Raw genomic sequence first — 19,487 nt, 5'->3', positions numbered from 1 at the left:
AGAAGTCCTCAGCAACCTGGGCGGCATGCTGGGATTCTGGAACGAGCTTGGATGGCTGGAGTAGCGAGCAACACTGGGAAATTTCACGTACAACAAGCGAAGCGCTTACGTGTGGAAACTGCCCAGAAGAAGAAGAAGAAGAAGCATATTAACTAATACATATTAATACATATTAACGATTCAACGCGCTATTCTCACGATCTAGCTGTTCGATTTTAATAGCCCTTTTATTCAGGAAGGTTCTCGTAGGTGTGCAATATAAATAGTTCATAACCCAAAATTAACACCGGGAATACCGAAAGAAGAAAATTGCACCCTCAGGCTCTAAAATGTTTATATCTCTGTAACTACTTTCTTTGGTGTACAATAAAAGTGTATAAATTCATTCATTCAACGTCACACCTACATAGGAATATATTTTAATGGCTAATTAAAGAAAACAAAAATTATATTTTATAAGGTTTTTTTTATTTTAACACCATACAGAGATTTAAAAAAAACCGTAGATTAACTTAACTTAAAATATAAAACTAATAATGCGTTAACAAGTCTTAAATCTATGAACACAAAACAGATCAATTAAATTTAAAATTATTTACATATTTTTATCCTCTTATCCAGCCGTTAGCTGTCGGGATAAAAAATGTGGAAGCGATAATTGCCCGCAGGTGATACTGGCATTATCGCCTGGCAAAAAAATAACAATATAAATATACCGTGTTAATTTATCAATGTGCTTTAGGCAACATAGTTGTGGCAATTCTGTTTTATCAATCGCTTTTATAAATGCGGCATAACGTTGGAATAGTTAGCAGAGTTTTTTTTTATGCTCTGTCACTTGAAAGATGCCGAAAGTTGAAGTACGGAAAAACTTGAGTAAAAACTTTTCTGCATAGCGATTCCGACGGTGTGCCACGTTTTTATTGATAATGCCCCAGTTTTAGGAAGTTGTTTACAGAAATAATCTTGTTTGTTAAAAAAAAAATTTAAGATGAATGTTGAAGTAGACTCCGGACTGCGTATCTAAAGTTGCTCAGATTTTCTATTCTAAATAAGCCTCTGGATTCACCTTTCTCAACCCAATAACAATAGAATACAATTATAGAAATATCTCAATAAAACGGTGACTAGACAAAACAGGAACAAAATAAACGACAATCAAAAATATCAGCATAACTAAAGAAAAAAAAAGGTTGCATTCAATTTTTTTTCAATAACTTATTTTCCTAAGGTGAGTACGCCTTGAAAGATGATAATTTTAAATGCTGATTTAATATAGTTGAAACATTAAGGTACCGAACCAAACAGGCAAATCACTAATAACTATTTTAGTTAAAGGTATTTTAGACACTAAATTAAACTTCAAGAAATAGCAAACAGTAATAAGTCCTTTCTTTGGAATATCCGTTGATAAAAATGAATAACTATGGATTCTATTTCCATTCTCCATGGCACAGGGGATAATATTGTAAGAACAAGTTAGTATATTGATTTCGGAAAAATATAAAAACTATCCTCAAATCTTTTGATCTTTATGACTAGTACTTATAGATACGATGCATAGGTTTACAGAATTTAGTTTATTTAGTTAGTTTCAATAAAATTAGAGAGCTTATTATCTATCTCAATGATAATCCATAAATATAATAATAAATGTTTGATAGTTTAGTAGAATATTGTAAAAAAAACTTTACTATTAGTGGCATCGGAGACCATAAGGGCCTTTTTAATAGATGTGTCGTAACGTTGGAATAGATATGTAGTGTTTGGTCAGACTCCCAACTGTCACACCTTTCAAAAGTAAGAGCGCAATAAACACTAACTTTTTCAACGTAATGCCGCGTTTATTATTAAGACCTATTGCATGAACCGTTTTAAGTTAAATAAAACGAATAATTTATTTTGACACTCCAATGACCAACGTGATTAATTAAAAGGCATATCAAACCTTCTGAAGCCTTCTGTAGAAGACCGCATAGAAATAAAAGTCTATTAAGTCTATAAAGTCTATCAGAACTATTAACGATGCCACTAAGATAAATAGAAAATAATAAAAATATATCGCCAATTTAAACATAATAAGAAATAAGTGAGGTTGGTTTCAGTGTACGACCGACCGTGGGTGCGCGCGTATTCCCGATACGCATCAACGTTGTTTAAGTGTACGTACGTACCTTTGATACATAAAATGCCATTATGCCCATTTTCACTAAAGACAAACAAAGCCCAAGTAGCGCCCACTATAAAGAGATTCCCCAGGCATAGATTTGTCTTTCACAAATCGGTTTTAATTCTGCAACTCTTAAGCTCTCATAGCTTAAGAATTGCTCAACTTGTCTTGGTCATGTTTTGTGTTTTTGAAGTTCTACCATATTGTATTTACATTTTTCTTATAGATATTTCATCTGTTAAGTGTTAATGTATGAGTTTTCTAAACATTACGCACCGGTGAATTGGTGTCGCAACTATAGATGGCGCCTAACGTCTTTATTTATCATTTAAGAGTTGGTAAAAACGTTCTTTTTCTCCATGCAACACCTAAATCATTAGAGATAGATTTAAGGTTCCTAGGTTTAGTGAAAACGGTAAGTAAACATGCATGTTCGCTCGGTCACCCAATCGGTGCATCACGGAATGCGCCGATACATGTACGTTTATAATGTGTATGTTCGGAAAATTTACGTCGCGATATACGCAGTGCGTAGTAATGTGCGGGTGCGTACAGCGCGTACGGTCTCAAATAATTCTCGAATGACTGTTTTGAAAAATTTAATAGTGTACATGGTACATGTGCAAACGTCTTCTAGAGCAAAAATTAAACCGACAAAGATTGTGCCATCTCTAACTTTAGTGCTGCTGTTATAACTGTTACCCTTTATTACGATTTCGTTGTTATCGACTGACATATGCACCGATGATCTGTTGTCCACTAAACTCAGCCTTATCGTAGCTTAAAAGTCTAGAATAGCCGGCTTGGTGTCTCTAGCACACTTTATGAGCGAATACATAAGTTTAACGAACCCAGTGTCTTTCGGCTTTTCTAATCCACGTAGGAGTCTATTTTTCATCACAGCTACGAACTCGCGGTTGCTTAGCTGGCCGTCCACTGGAAGTAAAGTTATGTTTTAATAAAAATAAATAAGGAATACTAGAGGGTATACTAGCTTTCTATAAATATAAAGCCTAAGATATTATGTTTTGGTGATAATATGGTTTAAGTTAGGCGGGTGAAATCGTATCTTGAAATCGCATAAATTCTGTCTTAGCAATGTAGGTGGACCCCAACGAGATGGACAGACTTGATGTCGTCTGTCCACCTCGTTGGGGGTCGCGATGAGCCGCTGGACACAAGTGGCCCAGGATCGTGAATTTTGTAACGCCCTACAAAAGACCGTCCAGCAGAAGACGTCAATCGGTTTAACTGATGATGATGATGAAAAGAATGTAAATTCATAATCATCGCGACAATTCCCTTCGTGACAAGTTTTTCCTACATAATATTATGCATTAAATAAAAACTTAACCAAAAAACCAATCCCGCACAACTAATTTTCCACGAAGGTCGCAGTTAGGACCCCCAGTTTTACTCGAATTCTTGGATTAATAATGTTTTAATCACTGGAACGAATGCTCTTTGCTAGAAAACATTTCACGCTTTGAAAAGACCGTTCCGAAGAGACAGCACGTCCGAATAAACAAGAAAGCTCTAGGCTTTTAGCTGTAGTGTAGTGTAGTGTAGTTATTCGTAGCTGTAGTGCCGTGTACTTACTCTTGCGAACGCAGACAGAACAATGCAAGAATGCACTCCGTATGTTTACACTAACAGAATTTAGTAGAGTGCAGATAGAATAAGCATTGACTTTAAATTGCCAATGAGCTAAAGATGTCTAAAGGTGCAATGAAACTAAACGAACAAAGAACCAGAGCTAGAACAAAGTATTATTTCTTGATCTTTCAGTGTAAATTAAAGTTACTGCCCATCACATAGATTTAGGGTTATGATTATGTACATGAAAGCAAATGAATAAATGAGTACTGAATACTGATGCTTGGAATTTTAGATACTTACTGTTCTCGTCGAATATCGTAAATACAACGTTGATAACATGTGGATCTAAGTCCACATGCGCCACTGTCTTAGCGACGTGTCGTAGAGTTGGCTGGTCAATAGATGCCCCGGCTATGTGGTAAAACGTGAGCGCAGTGTCCACGTCATTTACGTTATTCAGCAAATGGAAGAACTTTAAGTAATCGTCCTTTGTTATACCGACGCCGTGATCTCGGAACCTAACAAAAACATTGATATTGTAGTAAGATAGTCTAATAGCGAAGCTGTGATGGTTATGACCTTGGTCATCCTTTCGAAGGGACTAAGTTCAAGCCCCAGCATGCATCTCTAACTTAAGAAGCTCTGTCCGTTTGAAGAAATTAAATATCACTTGCTTTAATGGTGCAGGAAAATGTCGGGAGGAAACCTGCACGCCAGAGAGTTCTTCATATTAATAAATAAATAAATAAATATACTACGACAATACACACATCGCTATCTAGCCCCAAAGTAAGCGTAGCTTGTGTTATGAGTACTAAGATGAATGATGAATATTTTTATGAATAGGACACATAAATACTTAAAATATCCATATAAACACCCAGACACTGAGACATTCATGTTCACAAACATTTTCCAGTTGTAGGAATCGAACCCACGGCCTTGGGCTCAGAAAGCAGGGTCGCTGCCCACTGCGCCACTCGGCCGTCAATGATCTCAAATGTTCTCAAAGAGTTGTAAGGTCTACCACTCCGAACCTTGTTAGCATATTGGACTACGGCCTAATCTCTGGTGTCTTCTCATTCTGGCAGGAGACCTGTCCTTTTTACTGGCCCGGCAGTAAAAAGGACTTTTTACTTTTACAACTTGTTATAAAATTGCAGTCATACTTCAGAGCTAATTAAGACACAAATATTTTGCACATCAAGAGAAAAGTAACCAAAATATTAGCGTTTAAAGTAACTGCTGAAATTTTTTTGTAATGCCGGACTTACAGCGAGCATACCTGTATGAGCTCAGACCTGCGTGCTAGTAATTTGTACAACATGTGTAAGTTACTAACTGCACATTGCAAGAAAGTGTTTGCGGTAAGGCTTAATATATCGAACGTGCAGTTATGCGTGCAGGAAATCCGAGCTGGAGCTTAAATGCAGTTTAACGTTGCAACTAACTATATTGAACTACACATATTGGTAATAGTCGATACTCACGCTTTTTTAACCCGTTTAAGCATTCTAGCCTTCTTCTTAGCGGGATAGCCAGCGTATGCCAATAAAAGTTCCGCGAAATCAGCCTCAGTTATACGACCGTTTTCATCTGAAATCAAATAATTTTAAATCAGTCTTAAGTGCTGAATATATTAAAACAAGGGCAGATCTTGCTTAAATATTAAAAATAAAAACAACCATAAAGAACTACTATTTTTTTTCTCGGTCACTCCGTATTGTTAAATCTGTTTGATGACAGATTCTACTACCTACTTACAATTTAATTATTGTTTTTTATATATTATATGCATATGCTTAAGTAATGAAATACTTATGTATTTTATGGATATATGTAAATATGCACCACCTAACTTTTTTCTGTAACTGTTTTTTCTTCGCCCTTGGTTGCCTAGAAGAAATCGCTATGTAGCGATATGGCCGCCAAATTGTTTACGTTGTTCTGTATACTTTTCTTTTTGTTCTATGTACTTTTTGTGGTGTGCAATATATTCATTCATTCATACAATTCTATTATATGTAGTAAGTACTCCTTTATTTTTAAGATTACTTAAATCTAGCCGGGCTAGTCTGATCACCCCGACAATACACATGTAATAGATTTCATTATCTTTAAATAGAGAAAATCAATTCGTATCTCGTGTGAAACTTCTATTGACAGTATTAGTTAGAAGCAGTCGTTACTTTGCGGAATTTCATGATATATTATGAAAATTAAGCTTAATTTGCTGAACTCCACGAAAAGCAGCACTTCTTCAATCTTTACACTCCACACCAAACAGATCTTCGGCAATGTACCCCATATTCAGTCAGTCAGTCAGTCATTGTAAAGTCAACATCGCCTGAGGAGGCTCCGGTTTCGGAGCGGAACGTGCGTAGAGGGTACATGCCATTGAACAAGATCTGTTAGATGTGAAGCAGTTATAAATATATATTTATGATTTCTAGCAAATTATAGCAAATTACGCTTAATTTCATAATTTATTGACAGTGATTATAGGGGGCTGCTTTAAATAAGTGTCTTACAGTTTTAATACCTGGTTGTTTTCTCTGAAACTCGAGGGAGAGGATCTCTTTCTGCAGTTGTTGTTGAAAGTCCAAGAACTTTTCGATAGTCAATTTCTCATCAAGCTTTTGTCCAAAGAAATAAGTGGTCAGTGCTGAATTTATACCCTGGAAAAGAGGCAAGTCTTTTTTTATATTCGCTTGAACAAAGGAGGAGGATATAATTTGGTGAAAATGCATCTTTAAAAATGTTAATCTACCGTCTGAATCGATTCATATCTTTTTTTTCTCAATTTGAAAAGGTTAAGGTGTCTAATTAGTCCCATTACATTTCCTGTCTTCGAAAACAGAAGACGCGACTCCTTAACGGATGAAATAAGAGGGAGACAGTGGTTTCACAAATTATTCAGAATCAGCGCGGCGCGAATAAATAATACCTAAAGCTTTTTTCGACAACACAATAGATGGTTAGAAGAATTATGCAAGTTGGCCTATTGTACTTAATTCTATAATTTATGATAAATATGCTTACAATATTTTAAGCATATGTACGGCAAGCCACCAACAAATGGATTGAAAATTAAATATACATTATAATGGCATTAGAAGGTCAAATTATAATACCATGAAACTTAAAAATACATTAAACGCATTCAAGGTTGAAATGATAATAATATATTGATCGTGCCGTTTTGCACCAGCGATGAAATTACTAGATACATTGAAGGCATTATAGGTACAAATAAAGATACCTTGAAAGTGTTGCCCGTGTTGGCGTGGTCGCGGTGCCGCGAGCCGATGCTGCTCTGCTGCCGGATCAGGGCGGCCACCTTTTCGAACTCCTCGCAGTCCACGTCTCCATCGCCGTTCAAATCGAACATGCGAAACGCGATCTCGAAATGTCGTCGAGACGCTGAAAGATTTATTATTTTTACTGCAGGCTAGTCCTGCACAGGCAGGAGACAAAAATTATATCCCCTGACAGGGGATATAAATTACGTGTCCACCTGCTAGTTGATAAAGCTGTGGGAGAAGATAAATTTTTATTCTTTTCCTGGGAAGATAATTGTCTCCTGCCCATAGCTATAAACTGTTTCATCGGGCATGTTCGCCGAGGCGGGGTTGCCCGATTTCTTTGCTTTTATCCTTCAGATAGTAAGACAAAACATGCGTGGTTTAAAATCGGCGCAATGGATCTCAACACATAGAGTTTCAAATAACAACACATAGAGAGTAATATGATACACCTTCAGTGTGATTTATAATAGATAAAATATTTTATTTTTTATTTTTTATTAATAATTATGAATGTTTCATGATTGTGTATTTATTTTTGTACTTTTTAGTACTTTTTGGGTGTTTACCACAATAAAGAAAAAAAAATATTATTATTATTTTAATTATTGTTACTTTAAGAGAAAAAATTAATTATGAGAAAAAAATTGATTACTCAATCAGAAAATAAAAATCTTAAATTATTTTCCACGTGGATATGTGGGCACCTAGAAAGAAACCAGGTCTACTTTAGGCTGCATCGTCACTTGGCGAGATTGCAGTCATAATATGTCATATATTAAAACAAAAACTATTCAAACTTGAACATACTTTGTACATAGTTATAGTTACCATCGATGTAAATGAATCGCATGAAAAAACATTGTACACAAACTAATAAATGTCCATGAACTAATACGTGACTCGATAGAACTATGTCGTATTTGTATCATTTATTACTATAACATGTCTATGGCTAGTTTAAGACATCGTTGTATTTAAATTTTTTAGATACTAAAATAACCTATGAGGACTAAATAAAGTAAATAAAACCCTAGTTAAAAATTTTGATCACCATTTTTTCGAGAGACTAATAAGCGTTCGCCGGATCCCCTAACCTTTGAGACTATGCAAACTTCAGTTTAAGAGACAGGTATCACGACACTGCGTCTCATTATTAAGCCTCTTAAGCCCGAAAAAAGAATATAAAAATGCATGTTTTGGTTTTGGTAACGTGAAAAGGTATGTTTTATTTTTGGTTTTTTCAATTCGATCCATAAAATTATGTAACTTTTATTTATTTTAGGCTATTTGATACTGCTTGTATGAGTAATAAACTGTTTCGCAGGTAGTCCCTCGGCTGAGGTTAAGAAATAAGGATACATTATAAAAATATATGATTGTCGGATAATTTTTTTTTTCCTATGCAATGCAGTCCGATATATTTATTAAATACTGGCTTTTCTGCAGAAAATTATATCATGCTATAACATTTAAACGGGGCAAGTCCAAATACAAACTCAAGTTAAATAAATTATCGTGGATTGAAGTAGAAGCGGGTGACGACATCACATAAAATCGTTAACTCCGCTCATGCTCCGTAGAGGGATGCTGCGTCACTCGATCTCGTAGTAAATGAGATACGCACGTTTAAGACTTTAGTGGCGCGAACCATGATATAGTTATTTAGGGATCATCTAATTTGATTCTTCTATCTTCCTAACTAACAAACGAAATTGTTTAATTTTTAACAATTCTTTTCCTCGATCTTTAATATAATTTTCGTGACCACATGACGCGGCGAAATGGTACTCCCGACGAAAAGATTCCGTGCGCGGATGATAACAAAGGCATTCCCCTGCCTGAGATGTGGCGCCAAGACTGTGACCTTTCTGTTCTGGGCGACTCTTTATGTGGTTGTGATGAAGATGACGATATTGAAAAGCAGTGGGCCAACTACAGTGAAGGATTGGTCTGTACCTGACAATTACACCAAGTGGCTGGTAAATAGACGAATATAACCACCTCTCCCGTTAATGTTACCTATGTGATAAGCATGCTAATCTTTTAAGCTAAAATCAGACATACAGCATGGAACTCAAGTCGTCACAGCCAAATATTACGCCAGTGGAGTTATTGTTTTCTTAACGTCCATTTTCCGTGCTGTATTTTTCTTTTTACTAGTTCTTCACTGCGATCTCTCTGGTAGTGATGATGAGGTGAAAAATGAAAGAGAAATAATCTTGCGTGAACTAGGGCACAAATTAATATTAAATGAAGTTTCAAAAGTGTTTATAAACTAGGCCTACTTAAAATAAATAAATTTTGAATTTAAATTAAAATCACAATAAATTTTGAATTAATATTAAAATCACAGCCATAACTGCATTTGGTAACTACATGGATGAATTCAGTATCTATCCTGACTGGATTCTGGTGGAGCGCGACGTACCTAACCATTTTAACGCTTGACTAAATGGAATATATTTAGGGTGTTATTTGGAAATAACAAATTCCTTAGTGTTTTAACAAGGCGAGAGATTTGGTAGTATGTATTGTTTCAAAAGGAAACCGTTCAAAACGTATGAAGCATTGGCGCGTTTATCGGTACATATATACCTGAAATGATGGCCTCCGATAATATTAAAATAATAATTTACAACTACGTTCATAAGCACACACATACAAGCGTAAACGTAAAATATTTTACGTTATTAAGATTATTTCGGTTTGGCGATCAAGATTCAGTCGGCCCGAGTTAAAAACTACCGTATAATTTCAAATTTGGCTTAGAACTTTCGATGGTTAGCATAGCAAATACTAGATCATAATTAAAAGTGACCCTAACCTTTAATATTATAACGGTTTGCGTTGAAATATTTATACAACCTTTACATTTAAAACATTTGATGCTCTCTTCTATTTTGGATTCATAAGTTAGTAGGTACCATGAGCTGATGCAACAGAAAACTTAAACATTATTTTTAGTTGCAGGGTCCAGTTTTAGGCGACGATGAAGAATTAGACTCGTCTAATAATGACTGGCTCGAGCCAGACAACGCAACCATTATTGAATTAGAACAGAGAGTTGAAAAAGTTCAGGAAGTTTGTCACTTACGGTCCCTTCCCACGCAGATTATAAACAGCAAGGAATTCTTCGTCGACCATGCTCATAATATTGTTTGGTGTAATATATTCAAAGCCGCTAGTACTTCTTGGTTATATAATTTCAATATATTAGGTAAGGTTTGGGATGAAATAGTATTTGTTACTTTATGAAGGTTAATATTTTAATTTTTCAACCCCTTTCAGGAGGTTATGACAAGAAGTTTTTGGCTCGGACGAGGCACACGCCCTTGATGTTGGCTCGAAAGAAATATCCAAGGCCGAGTGAAGAGGAACTAAAGGACGCTGTAAATACACCAGGTGTTATATCCCTTTTGGTAGTGCGCGAACCGTTCGTTCGATTACTTTCTGCTTATAGGGACAAGCTTGAAAATATAACACCGCCATACTATAGAAAACTTGCAAGAGCAATAGTGGCAGCACATAGAGAGGCCGCTTTGAAGGTTTTGGGACCAATCAAATCCTTTGGCCCGACGTTTTACGAATTCGTATCTTACCTTATTAAAAACTACGCGTCTGGGGAGGTTACCCTAGACGAACACTGGGCGCCATATTACAAATTTTGCACACCATGTGCAGCAAATTTTACAGTAATAGCTAAAGTTGAAACTTTGTCTAGAGATTCGGCATTCGTCGTACAACAGTTAGGACTTGGTCATATATTGGGCAGGAGAGTCCGAAATCGTAGAATGCGGCTGCGCACAGTGATGAATAAATCACGCGATGGGAAGAATACTTCCGCTTTGTTGAAATATTATTTCGGACAGCTCGACGAGCAAATGTTAGACAAACTATTGCAAATATATGGTATAGATTTCGAAATGTTCGGTTACAAATCAGATATTTATCGACGTTACGTAAGAAAATAAATTATATTTAATTTACTTTGTGTTTTATTTTCCTCAGCTGTGTTATGCATGCTATGTTTATAAGTTTAAACTTAAAGGTCTAATGCCCGATTCCACAAACCATAAACAAGGCTATCCCTAAGTAAGTAACATTTAATAGAAGACGGTTCCCAAGCATGGGTACATTTACCTTTCACCAATAGATTTTCACTTGGCAAATCATATAACTTAACTTGTCTATGGTCCTTGCCACAAGATGAGGCACATTTTTCATTTTTAGTATGAATATAAGGTCATTAAACAAACCGGATTTACATTTTTTTTCATCTGTCATCTGTCATATGACAGTTTGTGAGTTCCATAAATATGCACCGCCGAATCGGTGTCGTAACTTAGGATGGCGCCCAAAGTCGATTCACATCATCTAAGAGTTGGTGAAACTTTTTTTTCTGTACGCAGCACCCAAATCATTATGCTTCAGATTTAAGCGTTTCCTAGGTTTAGTGAAAATCGGCATAAAAGTGAATATAAGTGTTTACTTAAATGCTTTTGATTTGGTTTCTAGTGGGTATTAATAGTATAACTTTTTCCAATGATAGCCTATGTTACTCTACGTCCTTTCAACTCAGTCTATGACAAAAATATTGTTGATTTGTTTCCTAGTTAGGGTGTTAAGCAAGGACAAACAAAATCACTTTCGCATTTATAATATTAGTAAGGATTGCACTTACTTGACAATACCGTGAGCAGGAATATATAGTCACTAAATGTGATGAGTCCCGACGAGCCAAGTTTGTAGAATATAGAATCTTCATCCAAATCCAAGTTGAGGCGCTGGCTTATAGTCTGAGGAAACACGTTAGGAATTGCATCATAAGATTTTATTTTTACATTTGCTGCAAGGCTATTCTAATCTAGATTGTCACTATCTAATCGCAATCTGTCTATATCTAATTGTTAGCTGGTATGTAAGAAATCATCTATATGACTATTTTTTTTAATTACGGGACTCGAACTGTTCCTACGCGGTCTAATAAGTCCAACAAAAAAAGACTGAAAGGAAAATGCGAAAAATAATTATGTACCCATAGAAGCGGCTACCAAAGGTATAGCTATGTTATCTTGTTTAAACTTAAGGAATCAAAAAAATCCATGCTGGAAAATCTAAGAGAAAATTCTAATATAAAAGCATAAGTGTTAAACTATTTAAAAATTTTTGCCTTGAAATAAATATAAAAAGCTAGAACAGATTTGCGAAATAGTTGCAAATCATCATTATTAAATTTATAGGATTTCAACTAAAGCTGCTAGAAGATCACTGCCGCAGTACGCAATACGCACCGAATGTAACGCTTTTTGAGTACTAAAAACGCAAGTAACGAGTATTTTACAAGTTTCGATCGCATCGGATGTCTAAAAAATCATAAGTCACACTATTGTTATTCGTCACTTAAAACAAATAATTTATATACCGTGTCATTAAAGTCTGTTTTTCTATTACTAAGATGATTTGATGATTTGTTATGATTTGCCGCAAAATAATTCAGATTTTCTGAACGAATGTTTCTCATTTTTTTATGCTCCTGATGTTTAGGGAGACGATTTATAGTTTGATATAGTCTGCATCAACAGACACATGTATCACAACGTCTCGTTCGAGTAGATAGGTTAACAGGACTCCGCCTGAGAACTTCGCCAATTTGATAAAAGTTATATCAAATTGGCAAAGTGTCATAGATTTGCAGTTATATCATATAACTGCAAACCTATGACTGCAACCACTCTGCTAATATATCATACAGTAGAATTTTCAATGCTTTTAAATTACGTTACGTTCGGATATTGCGGATTCTTGCGACTCACTTTTACTGTACGACCTGTTTGATAAAGGTTTCCAGATAAATTGGCTTGCTAGGGTTGTATTATCATAGTGGGAACAAAGAACCGTCGAGTTGGATAACCCTGCTTTTCAATATAATTTTGACATTCAAGAGGAAATTAGGATTTTATTGAAATACATTTTTCTGGAATACATTAACGATAAAAAATCACAAATATGCTTTCTCGAAGTCAGTTTATATACATAAACTTAAACATATTATTAACTATAAGAAAGACAAATCAATAAAGTATAATTTCCCATTGACTATCAATGTTAAATTGAAAACCAGTTACCCAAAGTTACGGTTATTAAAAATTGTGCATATAACATAAACAAAATATTTTTGTTTTTACAAAAAGAGTGAGCGGTAGATAGTTTGTGAAGGAGAGGCGAAAGACAGTACCTCATCGATGTTCTGAAAAGACAAGAAAGTAGTGTAAAGACAGTGACAGTGCCAAAGAGAGGTAGTGCTTTAATTTATGCTTTTTTTATTAACACAAAAGTTGATTTAATATTTTTTAATACATTGGCCAGTAAAAAGCAGTTTCTTTGTTGGAGGTTTTAAAGTAGACTACCGCGTGCAGTAAAAATATTATTCCCACATTGTCTTTTAGAGAATGGTGGTTCCTAATAGGTAATTTGGCGTGATTTACTCACTTATGTATTGAAAAATATTATATGTAAATTATTTACTTAGTACAAAAATATTTATTATCCTAACAGAATGTTCCGCTACAACATCTTCATTAGTCTATCTATCTAAGTCAAATAAAATTATTAATTAACCTGTAATATAATACGTAGACAAGGTTTTTAAAGGTTCGAGCACATTAAGGCAAAACGAGCCGCAACGCATTAAAAATCAATAATAGCATTTTTAAAAGAAACGAAACTTTCCACGTCTTACCTATTTCAACTGTTTGTGAGTGATTTGCTGTTAAACGTCGTAGGTATACCTTGAGAATGTTGGTTGGCAAATTACTCCAAAAACTCTCGTCAACGTTCAACTACTGGTGACAGATTTTATGACAGTAATAAATGAACATATCCAATGATTGCAATATTAAATCGCACAGGTGAACTACAAAAGATTCGTCGAAAAAGTAGGAATATAACGACAAAATTATCGATTAGACTATCAAACCGGCAAAAAGTCCGACGACGTTGGCGGAGCAAAAAAAGAAACAAAATTGTAACTATTGCGTTGTGGCGTGGACCCACCTAAAATGCGCGAACCTTTAATAAGAACTACCTATTCAAGAAACTAGAAATTACCTTCGGGTCATATCTTCTGTACTGATCTAATCCTAAACCTGTAAAAAAATAATGGATTTAAAGTACCTAATATAACTTTTTGATAAAATAATCATGTAAACAATAGGTTAAACCGCACTAAATAGAACTGCACTGCAACGAAATGCGCAATACTGCATCCAGTAATGGGGTGATATGAAGAAGCCGCATTATGGAAGCATCTCGAAGCTCGTTGGCTGCGCGTCGGCCACACGCCACTTCAAACTGCACTTTATTTAGCGGGAGGAAAGATTTAAATTTCCAATGCATTGCAGTTCCGTCCAGTCCGGTTTAGCCCCTACAGGAGTCAAAGTGTGATCATAGAATAACTAATGGATTGCAATATGTAATATTACCATCAGGTTGTTTAACTCCAGGCGTCATGGAGCGCAGAAAGTCATCGGGTGTCATGAATACCTCATGCTGGTCATGATGCTGAGCTTGCAGAGTTGCGAAGTAACGAAATACCTTGTCGGGTGTTGAATATTGGCGCATGCGGTTTTCATATTCAATTATCTATCCAAGTTCCAGCAAAGCAGCAGTTAAAGAAAGAAATAACTTTTTATTTTATACCTACATAAGCGATGTTTCATTGCGTAAAGTCGCCTTCAAAACGTTTTATTTAAATAAACCTTTAAGAGGGAGTTTTGATGCGTATGTACAGATGTTGCCATTACGTAAACTGAGATGACGGAGGTAACAATTAACAACGTTAAATTAAAACGAATAAGTTATGAGGGTTCCAAATAAGCCCTTGACTAAGAAGAAGCTTAGCCATTCATTATTTTTGTTATCATGTATACTTAGTATAATATGGAATTAACTACCCAATTATCTGTTAATCGTTTAAATATTATTTATTCAATAGGTGGATGGAATGTCTGTCTGTTTGATAGCTTTTCATTGAAAAACAACTAAGCTGATTTCAATTAAATTCGGTACTAAAATTGCTAGCCTTTTGAAAAATTGGTAAATGACATTAGAGGCTACTTTTCGCAGCATTTTAAAAGGTTAATTTGTCATCCTGGTACTGAGTACTGGAAAAAAGTTGCAACTACACATTTTCGATTGGCCACCAATCACTGCACTGGGCACACACGGCACTGGGCAAGCGTGGTGGAATACTGCCTTAACCCCTTCTCATTGCGAAAGGAGACCCATGCCCTGTAGTGGACCAGTGATGTGTTGATATGATGATGAAACATTTTCGAACATTTTGCACTGTTTCATATTATACTTTTACCTGACAATAATAATTTTCGTTAAAATTGTTATAATGTGTTGAAACAACATTGCACATTCGCAACAATGTTGAAGAGCATGTTACTTAGTAAGAGTGCATCCAGGATAAAATACTTAATTTCAATTCTAAAATCATTACGAACCTAAACACACCGTTTTTTAATGAAACTCCTACGAAAGGTTCTGGAATTATATAATGCAGATGCTCAGGGAGTCTGGCTGAGACTGTCTTCGCCGAGAGGCAACGGTGGCAGTTATTACTCCAACAAAATCACCCTCCATAGACCGGCGCGGGTCAATCGTAAAAATTATGCCAAACCAAAACAGCAAGTCTGTCTTCTCAATGTTTGGAGATTACATCAAGAATCCTTATGGGTCTTAAATTAAAATTGAATACCATCAGGCTGTTTCATGCCAGGAGTGATGGCCCGCAAGAAGTCATCAGGTGTCATATAAACTTCAGTGTTTTCACCGAAAGTCAATTTGACAGTTGCAAAGTATCTGAATATTTTGTCAGGAGTTGAATAAGCTCGCATTCGGTTCTCATATTCCATTATCTGTCAGGAGAAATAAAAAACTTAAGAGAAAAAATAAACAAATAAAAAGTAAAGTTAACTAAAACATAAAAAAATAGGTTTAAAGTTTGATTCATTGATTTTAATGAGAGTAGGTTGGTAAATTCCCTTCCAGAAATATGCAGGCATATGCCTTTCTGAGTAAATTAATAGCTAAATTTTATTTAAAATAATAATTTTTCAGAAAGTCCAAACATTGAAGAATTATATAAAAATAGTAAGTTAATATAAAAGTATAGTAAAAATTACAAATAATTAAGAGTATACATACTATTCCTATCACACAATTTAGACAAAAAAAAATAAAAAATCTGACCTTTCTGTCCCTGAAACCAACTTTTTCCTTTCTATATCTTTTCTTTCTGGTGTCAACTTCACCTTCGGAATCACTCTCAGCAATCTCTTCGGCTGCTGTTATCGAAGGAATTATTTGATACCTCAACCTAAAACAATAATTATATAAAATACAATATAAAATGTGTGCTTTAGATTTAATTAAAATTAAATTACTTACTGCAAATACTACCTTCCTTGTTTAGGAAAAATAATCTAGAAATAATGGCAAATAAATAACACAGGTAACTGTTAAAAGTTACGCTGTTAAAAGTTACACTTTATCTGATAATGTTTCTAAAAAACTCTACTACACTGCTATACTATACCCCAACTGCATTGCATTGCCTGACTGTGCTTTTGTAAGTTAAATAGTCTATAATAACTTTCCTCAACAATCGGACTGCTTAGGGGTTACCAAGTCAAGAGGGATTGGTAGTCTCCACATGACATTGAGAATATTATGGAGAACTCTCATGCATAAACAATAAAACAAGCAATATTTAACTGCTTAAATTAAAAACGCATGGCTCAGAAATGTTTGAAGTGTGATCTGGTGCTCAAACTTAGCCCCAGTAAGCTGAAGTGTTACCAATGAGGCTATCACCACCCTTTATTATTAGTATAGACTTAATAATTAATGATGTCACACGAGGAGATGGTGTATGCATTGAAACAGGGTCAATGAACAACAGTGTCAATGTCTAATGTTAATCATATCCCCCAATGAAATCTGACAAGGGATATAATTAACGTGTCCCCCTGCTAAAGCACAGGAACATAGATAGAAGTTTATCCCTGTTTATTATAATACATATTGAGAGTTGATAAAGCTATGGAGGGAGAAGTTATACTTTTATCCTTTCTCCTAAAAGAAAGTTGTCTCCTGCCCACGCAAGCCATGCATGCATATTAATCTTCTCTCAAAGGAGAACAATTTTAAACACACCACCCTGCCTCAATGTAGGTTAGCAGGCTTTAACTATTACTATCCCACATTAAAGGGAACAACCGAGTCCAACAGCTTGTTTGATTTAAATGTATAAAAATAAAATAAAAACACTATTCAAAATTTATAAAAAAAAACATCCACCCCCCGCTTGCAGGGCTTTTGAATGCCCAAGCAACTGGCAGCCATGGCTCCAGAGTGAGGAACCTCCTCACAATACATTATTATTATTAGTAACATGCTTTACAAGATGATAATAATGAATAATGATCTCATTAAAAGGCAGCGCATCTTCGACAAGAAATATAGAGTGCATATAGGACAGAAGGAAACATGGGAGATAGAAACCGCCAGCAAACATAGCATAGTCTGCTATACGGATGGATCTAGGCGGGAATCCACAAAGCTCAGTGGGGCTGGTATCTACAACAGCACCATTGCAGAAAAGGAACAAACAATAAGTCTAGGCAAATATGCAAGTGTCTTCCAAGCCGAGACATATGCCATCATGGCATGTGCCAATAGCTTATTAGAAACCCTAAATACATGGAGCAAAGAAGTTATCATTTACAGTGACAGTCAAGCTGTACTAAAGGCCCTTGGTAGGAAGGATACCACTTCTTCCCTGGTGAAGGAATGTAAAAACACATTAAATGCACTAGCGGAGTTAACAAAAGTGTTGATTGCCTGGGTTCCTGGCCATAAAGGAAATCGGGGCAATGAAAAAGCAGATGAGCTAGCAAGAATGGGCGCAAGCATCCAATTTTACGGGCCTGAGCCTTGTTTACCCATTCCATACCACATTACAAAAAGAGTGATAGAAGGCATCACGGAAAGAGAATCGAATACAAGATGGAACAATTCAACGCAATACAGGCAATCGAAATTGTTTCTGAAGTCATTCAACAAGAAGAAGACAAAACAACTAATGTCACGGAGCAGAACCAATATAGCACTGGTAGCAGGCGTAACCACAGGACATTGCCTGTTAAATAGACACCTAACGGTAATGAGAATTGCAGAAGATCCATCCTGCCCAGAGTGTGGCGAATTGGAAACCAGTTTTCACTTCATAGCTGAGTGCCCCATGTACGCGATGGTAAGTTGGGAACTACAAGGTAAGGACAGTTTTAGTGTAGAAGACCTAGCAAACCTCTCTATAGGGGATATCCTGAGGTTCACAAAAGAGACTGGTAGGTTGCAGGGGGGGATGCTGCCGGGACACCAGTAAACCTGTGTCCCGACATGGGGAATAGGGTGGAATAGTCCTTACAGAGGACTGATCACCCGTCTGGCACTGGCAGGCGTCCCCTCTATAAATAATAATAAAAAAACATGCTTTACAAGAACAGCTTCATTGTGTAGATTCCAGGCTAGTACTGAGTAGTATTTTGATTCAACCCAGGAATTACACCAGGTTTGTATTTAGATCAGATCATCATTATCATTCAGTCTATTCACATTCATAGTGAGACTACTGATCACAGGCCTCCTCTTTCATTGGACAGAGGGTTTTAGAGAGATATATGATCAGATGATACAAAATAACGACTTTTATACGGTAATGAACTAATACATGCTTACCAAATCTTGTAGGATGTGTATGCTGTAGCACTAAATAGTACGGAGTAAAGCAAATACTTGTATGAAAAACGCCGCAAGTTTTCATTGTTCTGTTTATTTTGACTATTATAGTATCTCTGACAAATATGTACTTGATTACAACCAATCGCAGTAACGATCTTGGAAACCTCACCAAAATGTGGCACTTTCCGTAATATTGGTATTTCCTTAGGTAACTTAAATAGACACGAAGTAATGTTGTACATTTTGGTTAATGGCCAACGATAGTTTATCTTGTTTTTCAGTGTACGAGAATTTTGATAAATTTATTTCCACTATCGACTGCCATTTGACATTATTTAACAATCGACACTGTTGACAATCATCTGATTTTGACACTTGAAAATGATATTTTTTTTAACTAGTACTGTCATAGGCTCTGGCCTAAAGCACTTTTGAATACTTTGTCTCTGGCTTATGAAGTAAGTGTTGTGCATCTACAAATGGACTTTTATCTTTCATTAATCGAGATGAAAGTGACTCACTCTATCTTTACGTTTCTCAGTCTTAATAATATAGATTATTACTATTCGTAATAAAGATGAACAAGCTTTTTTAATCGT

General features: G+C 35.6%; 2 protein-coding genes across 2 annotated transcripts; one reads left to right on the top strand and one right to left on the bottom strand.

Moving 5' to 3' along the window:
* Positions 1 to 673: 673 nt before the first annotated feature.
* LOC120625641 (calcium uptake protein 1 homolog, mitochondrial-like) lies at positions 674 to 19,213 on the bottom strand. The gene is made up of 10 exons (XM_039892730.1): positions 18,886 to 19,213; positions 16,336 to 16,462; positions 15,842 to 16,001; positions 14,185 to 14,222; positions 11,759 to 11,873; positions 7,032 to 7,192; positions 6,312 to 6,447; positions 5,260 to 5,365; positions 4,070 to 4,287; positions 674 to 3,106 (listed from the first exon to the last, which is right to left on the bottom strand). The coding sequence occupies exons 1-10, from the start codon at positions 19,128 to 19,130 to the stop codon at positions 2,952 to 2,954; spliced, it is 1,461 nt and encodes a 486-aa protein (XP_039748664.1). The 5' UTR covers positions 19,131 to 19,213; the 3' UTR covers positions 674 to 2,951.
* LOC120625642 (carbohydrate sulfotransferase 11) lies at positions 8,650 to 11,048 on the top strand. Its single transcript, XM_039892731.1, has 3 exons — positions 8,650 to 9,056; positions 10,042 to 10,294; positions 10,366 to 11,048. Exons 1-3 carry the CDS (start codon positions 8,859 to 8,861, stop codon positions 11,046 to 11,048), a joined length of 1,134 nt encoding a protein of 377 aa, XP_039748665.1. The 5' UTR covers positions 8,650 to 8,858.
* Positions 19,214 to 19,487: the final 274 nt, after the last annotated feature.

The sequence above is a fragment of the Pararge aegeria genome, chromosome 8 (genome assembly GCF_905163445.1).
Source record: "Pararge aegeria chromosome 8, ilParAegt1.1, whole genome shotgun sequence".
NCBI classification, from domain to species: Eukaryota; Metazoa; Arthropoda; class Insecta; order Lepidoptera; family Nymphalidae; genus Pararge; species Pararge aegeria.
This window is presented reverse-complemented; position numbering and strand designations above follow the sequence as displayed.

Bases quoted from the DNA above. Each gene is read 5' to 3' on its own strand.
- LOC120625642 (XM_039892731.1), top strand. From the start codon at position 8,859: ATGGTACTCCCGACGAAAAGATTCCGTGCGCGGATGATAACAAAGGCA. The intron at 9,057-10,041 runs GTAAATAGACGA...CATTATTTTTAG, and splicing joins ACAATTACACCAAGTGGCTG to TTGCAGGGTCCAGTTTTAGG. The intron at 10,295-10,365 runs GTAAGGTTTGGG...AACCCCTTTCAG, and splicing joins ATATAATTTCAATATATTAG to GAGGTTATGACAAGAAGTTT.
- LOC120625641 (XM_039892730.1), bottom strand. From the start codon at position 19,130: ATGTACAACATTACTTCGTGTCTATTTAAGTTACCTAAGGAAATACCA. The intron at 14,223-15,841 runs GTATTCAATTTT...ATTTTTTTACAG, and splicing joins TGGCATGAAACAGCCTGATG to GTTTAGGATTAGATCAGTAC. The intron at 3,107-4,069 runs GTAAGTATCTAA...CTTTACTTCCAG, and splicing joins TACGATATTCGACGAGAACA to TGGACGGCCAGCTAAGCAAC.